This window comes from Nelumbo nucifera, chromosome 4, assembly GCF_055504915.1.
Source record: "Nelumbo nucifera cultivar China Antique chromosome 4, China Antique-T2T, whole genome shotgun sequence".
NCBI lineage: Eukaryota > Viridiplantae > Streptophyta > Magnoliopsida > Proteales > Nelumbonaceae > Nelumbo > Nelumbo nucifera.
In genome coordinates this window covers 11,445,662-11,451,661 of record NC_142652.1, presented here as the reverse complement: position 1 = coordinate 11,451,661, position 6,000 = coordinate 11,445,662, and the positions used below count along the sequence as shown (strand labels likewise).

Below are 6,000 nucleotides of genomic sequence, written 5' to 3'. Positions count from 1 at the left end.
GACTGTCTTGAAAGTCGTAACCTTCATTAAATGGCGACGGACCACTTCTTGGACGACTCATTAATTGCGTTTTGTTTACATAGCCTCAGCCTCAGCCTCAGCCTTTCACACTTTCACTCCAGCCGCTGAGCCTCAAGCCATAAGTCCATCGATCGGTGGAGTCCAGGATGGTGGTCCGAGAGTGAGTTGAGTAGCCTCAGGTTCTGTCTCTCCCTGACTTCTTTTGTTGCTGTTTCCGTCATTTATTGGCGTTGCCCTTTTGCCAGCTTTACTGTTTCTTTCCTCTTCTCCAAAATGCTTCGACCGTCCGTGGAGTGGAAAATTAAAGATTAATGCCACACAGAGGACGGTTCATTCACGGGTGTGACTCACTGATGATCGACTTGCACGGTCTCAGCCATTAAGAGCGTTGCAAGTAGAGAACCATATGTAAAGTATGAATGAGTAGTGTTTGTTCTTTCTCTTTCTTCAATAATACAAGTGTTCATTAATTCCTGGGGACAATTTTATATGTTGAACTTCATTTATTAGACTGATCAAGAAAGCCTACTGATACTGATCATACCTTTTATTAACGACTAGATATATCAGAATGCAGTCGGATAATCGGAAGAGCAGCTCACCGGCCGGTCGCCGCTCGCCACTATGGGTTGTTAATTGGACGGGCCATGGGTTAGATCCATTCAGTTCCTGTTGTTTCTGCTATATACAGTTTTGAATGTATGATGAAACATGAAAGGGACATGAGCATGGAAATAGTTATCTAAATTGACGAAAACAATTAATTGTACGTAAAAAAAAAAAAAAAAAAAAAGATTTGGAGATCTGTTAGAAAGAGTTAGACTTGGATGGAAAAATGATAAAATGCTCGTTATTTTTGTTATGCTTTTATTTCGTAGACAGGAAAATATTTTTGCAATGAAGTTCTCTCGCGCATAAGATGCTTTCCATTCAACCACGCCCATATGTGTCTGTCTGTAAGATCTAAAAAGACCCACCACTGAACAGAATTTCCCTGCTAAGAGCAAAATTGAGTATAATCAGATGATTCAGATGCAACTTGAAAATCCACCAGGACTTTCTCTGCCAAGAACAAAATAACGATCCTCATCAAATGATTTGAAAATCTATATTTTTTATGGGTTCTCAATATAAATTTTGTCCACCGACCCAAATAATACATTTCCATGGAGAGCCCAGCCAAATCCTCTAACAATCCATTTGTGACCCCATTATTCCCTTCTCTTGTGTCCTGTCCTCCTGAGTCCATGAGCTTTTCGGGGTGAATGCATCTCCCCCCTCAAAATCTCAAACACCCATGTTGTAGATCTGTGAATTATAATATATAGAACAGTGCTATATATAATACTGAGGCTATTGGGTTTAACTGGGCATTCTAACTGACTGGGGCGGGTGGGGTGGGGTGGGGGGGAGTCCTTTGCAGAATGGACCAGGTCCAATCCAATGCAATGAATACTCTGAACCATTTTGGAACAGTCCCATTCAATGTTTAATAGTTCCAACCCAAACCTGGTCCACTATTGACACCTGTATTCTTATCTTCTACCAGTGGATCAGATATTGATTCAATCCGATCCAATTCAAAACATACACTTAGATCCATTAAGTCTGGAAGGGTATCCAATTCAATCCGTTCAAATTGATATTAATTTACACAAGGTCCAACCGAGAACTGGTCTATTGACACCCTCTAATTCTAACCATGCAACTCTTCCAATGATTCCATGGATCGCATTACCAAACAAACTGAGCATCTTTTCAGTTATTATAACGAATACGACAAAAGGGGACCCAGGATTCAGAGAAAAGGACACAAAGTGGCGTCATCTCCATTCTCCCATGTCATATATTTGGAGAGAAACACTTGGTGAAAAGCACGTGTTTATAGGCAGTGTCATGGCCCAGGGTAATACTAAATATATACTCAATGCTGATTGTTTTTCTCTAAGGCAATGACGTAGGTAGAGAGATGAAATGTGGTGGTGTAGGACATGGCCAATGGCTGAGGGAGGACGGAGGAGAGTGAGGGCTCAGGAGTTAAATCAGCCCCCCACAAGATAGTTTCCCACAACGTTTACAGCACATCCCTGCCGTGTATTGGGAATATCTCTCGATGATGCTCATCATTTCTGTTACTTATCATCGGCAGATGTTTCCAATACACCGGCGGGATATGTTGTGGGACGTCGTGGGGCACTATCTTGTGGGGGGCAGATTTGAACTCAGGGCTCAGACCAATTAAATGAGATGTTTGGCTATCAAACAAAGCTGAGCTTGCATGGATTGACAGCTTTCAGGTACTGCGCTATTATCACTAGAGCAGAGAAGATTTGTGAAGAAATTCAGCTGCACCACACACACACACGATCAACAGTGAAATGGTTCCAAGAATAATGCTCCCCTTTGCTACGCTACGCCTATAAAATTACAAACAAAGATTCCAAACTCAAACTTTAAGCCCTCTCTCTCTCTCTCTCTCTGGGTCTCTGTGTGTGTGTGTGCTCGCTGTGCAAATGGAAGAAAAGAATCACTACAAGAGGGGTTTCTGGACAGTGGAAGAAGACAAGATTCTCATGGACTACATCCGAGTGCACGGGAAAGGGAAGTGGAATCGCATAGCTAAGGTGACAGGTAATTTACAGGATTCTTCTTCTTCTTCTTCTTCTTCTTCTTCTTCTCCTCCTCTCCTCCTCCTCCTCCTCCTTCTTAGGATTTACAAATGTATTAATAGGGTTATCAAGCTTTTAGTAGAGATGATAGTTTGGTTGTTTTGCCAATGTATTAACAGATTTAAAGAGGTGTGGGAAGAGCTGCAGGTTAAGGTGGATGAATTATCTAAGCCCCACCGTGAAGAGAGGCGAATTTTCAGTGGAAGAAGATGACCTTATCATTAGGCTCCATAATCTCCTTGGCAACAGGTCTTTTCTCTTTCAGCTTTCCTGTTTTAATCCTATTGACAATTATTGTTTCAGATTCGTCACAGTTTTATCTTACATTTCTTATGCTATTAGATCTAGCTTTACTATTTGCTACTTTAGAAAATTAATTAATTAATTAATTGTATATGGGTATTATATACATAATTATATATATATTGATATATCCTAGATTTTTTTGTCCATTTTCCTTTTGTTGTGTTGCTACTTTTTCCAAGGTTCTCTTTCAGCACTTATCATTTTTAGTTTGATATTGTGAATAATGATAGTGCTAATAGTAAGAAGTAGTACTATGAGAAACAACTAGAACCAGCAGCAGAAGCTTGTGGACATGGCTTATCCAAGTAGAACTTGTAAAGACCCAGCAGGAACGTCCAACCACTTTGGTGGGTTCTTGTTTAGTTTCTGGACACGACTTGCTTAAGTGCTGAATTAGTCCTAATCATCAGTTTAGCTAGGACCAAAATTTGCGCACAACCATCTTCTTAGCTCTTCTAGTTCTAGTTCTAGCTAGGACAAGTATGGCGTAATAGTGGCAGACATGGGTCTGCAGCATCAGTAATTGTTGTCGTTGCTGTTGTTGTAACCCCTGTCATCACGGCAGTGGAGCTACGCTATAGCACTAAAATTCGGTGCTTTCTTGTGTAGGTGGTCTCTAATCGCTGGCCGAGTGCCTGGCCGAACTGACAATCAAGTGAAGAACCATTGGAACACTCATTTGAGCAAGAAGCTCGGGATAAGAAAGGAAAAGGGTAAACTTGGTGTCTCTTCGTCACTATCAAGCTCTAAAAAAAGCAATCGAGTAGAGGAAGTTCTCAAGCTCCCCACTGATTCGAATTCTGATCTTTCAACTACTTGTGACAGCAACAGTACTAAGCCCGTCCAACCCAAACTGATGAAGGCAAGCATTCAGAACACTGTTGAAGCGTTGAACAAACAAGATCCGGCCGTTGGTGAATGTTTTGAGAGTTCTTTTTGGCCTTTCACTGATGATTTAAATTCAAATTCCCCTACCTTGACAGAGCTTCTTGATGGATATCCCTTTGATGCGGCCTGGCATACCTTGTAACCTCTCTCTCTCTTTCTCTCTCTCAAAGAGCAAGAAATAGAAAAGTAAAATACTCCTTTGCTGTGATCAGTTTTAGCCGCCTCCAAAAGTACTTTTCATCTCTGAATAAGAGATGCACCCAACCACTTATTTTACTAGATAAACAATGTTTTGAATTGAAGTGAATGTAAATGAAGTTGGAGTGCTGTCTACTGGATTGGTTTTCGAATACAAAGGTGGTGTACAAATGATCTATAATCTACACAAATTTGCTCGCCCAAGAATCAATTGGCTTGAGTGCAACAATACCGTACAGTCGCTGTCCCAAGTTCTTCAACAAAGTTTAAAGCGAAAAGTTATAAATATTTAGGCTTGCACAAGGACCACCCAAACCCAAAACAAGGGACAAGTTCTACCATTGCTGATCTCTAATGCACATTAATTTCAACAACTTTTCTACTTAATTAAACCATGCCATAAATATTTAGGCTACACAGTGTGGGCCTCAATGATAAACTCTATGCCGAATCTCTCCTCTTTCCATGTTCCACTCCCTGAAACAACAGAGAAAGATTATTAAATGATACCTTGGGAATCCTATTATTTGTTAATTAAGCATTCTATATATATTCTTTAGATTTCACTTTTCAAACTGTTTCCAACAAAGATGAATCGTTGCTGGTTCAACCAAAAGAAAGTTTCAAAAAAAAAAAAACTTCAAACCCGGAAGAAATTGTGCGTGACTTGAGCTTAATTTGACTATGTCATAAAATTAATGCATGGGTGGAATATAATGGAAAGGAAAATCGGTTCGAGTCCAAACTTTGGATCCGGTGAGGCGGTGACAAGCTTTTCTCTATTAAATCAGCCCTTGCGGAAAAGCAGTAGTCTGTCCGTTCTTCTATTCCTATACATCATTGAACGCTTGGGTCTTGGCCTACTCGCTTTCTGATTCTGGGTACTTCTCTTTCCTTTTTCTGGGTAGTGGGTAGTACGATCTCAGCCTCTCTCAAAAGCGTGGACTTTGGCCGAGGTTCCTTCAACTTTTAATGGCCATCAATAATATAACGAGTCATTGTCGTAGCAAAATCCAGCGTGGACTTTGGCCGAGGCTCCTTCAACTTTTAATGGCCATCAATAATATAACGAGTCATAGTCGTAGCAAAATCCAGCGTGGACTTTGGCCGTGTTTTATTGGGCATGCAGTGGCAAGATCATGCTGCATTTCGTCGGTTGCAGCAGATGCTCCTCCGGATTGAGCAGCTCGCTCCTTCCTTAAAACCTTTATATCGTGCTAGAGTTCAAATCAGCCCCCCACAACGTCCCACAGCACATCTCCGCTGTGTATTGAGAATATTTCCCGATAATGACATCATCATTTCCGATATCATCAGAAGATGTTTCTAATACATGGTTAGGATGTGCTGTGGGACATTGTGGGGGGCAATCTTGTGGGTGGCTGATTTGTTTTCATCGTGCTATAGTATGAATTGGGATTTCTTCCTCACAAAATACGGAGTTGGGATTTCCTGCCAACAAAACACATTCCAACACCCTACCAATTTGATTGGATGCCACACACCTCATTCTGAAACTGGGGCCCACCATAAAAGTGGGACCCTTCATACATGAGATGTGCGGTGTCACAAGATGTTGATAGAGTGTTGGAACATAGGTGAAGTTTGGCATCAATGATGATTTCTTGAAAATCACTGCCATGTTAGAGCCATGTCCTTAGATGAATGGCATTGAAATTTCTATTTGGTTGGCTGATTTTGATGATTTTCAGGAAATCAACCAAAAATCGATTATTGAAATCAGCCATTTTCAGGGATCACTTTTTTGTTTCTTTTATGATTTCTTGATTTCTAGTTGATTCTGATTTTTTGAGGATGATATAACATTGAATAATAACTCTAATGCAAAAATAATTGACCCTTGAAAAATCAGTACCAACAGATTCAAGGTCGATCTCTCAAAAATTGACTTACATGG

The 6,000-nt window shown here is 40.6% G+C and overlaps 1 protein-coding gene across 1 annotated transcript; it reads left to right on the top strand.

Moving 5' to 3' along the window:
• The first annotated feature begins 2,067 nt into the window (after positions 1 to 2,067).
• LOC104587210 (transcription factor WER-like) lies at positions 2,068 to 4,240 on the top strand. The gene is made up of 3 exons (XM_010244727.3): positions 2,068 to 2,652; positions 2,810 to 2,939; positions 3,606 to 4,240. The coding sequence occupies exons 1-3, from the start codon at positions 2,535 to 2,537 to the stop codon at positions 4,024 to 4,026; spliced, it is 669 nt and encodes a 222-aa protein (XP_010243029.1). The 5' UTR covers positions 2,068 to 2,534; the 3' UTR covers positions 4,027 to 4,240.
• The last annotated feature ends 1,760 nt before the right edge of the window (positions 4,241 to 6,000 follow it).

Bases quoted from the DNA above. Each gene is read 5' to 3' on its own strand.
- LOC104587210 (XM_010244727.3), top strand. From the start codon at position 2,535: ATGGAAGAAAAGAATCACTACAAGAGGGGTTTCTGGACAGTGGAAGAA. The intron at 2,653-2,809 runs GTAATTTACAGG...ATGTATTAACAG, and splicing joins TCGCATAGCTAAGGTGACAG to ATTTAAAGAGGTGTGGGAAG. The intron at 2,940-3,605 runs GTCTTTTCTCTT...TTTCTTGTGTAG, and splicing joins CATAATCTCCTTGGCAACAG to GTGGTCTCTAATCGCTGGCC.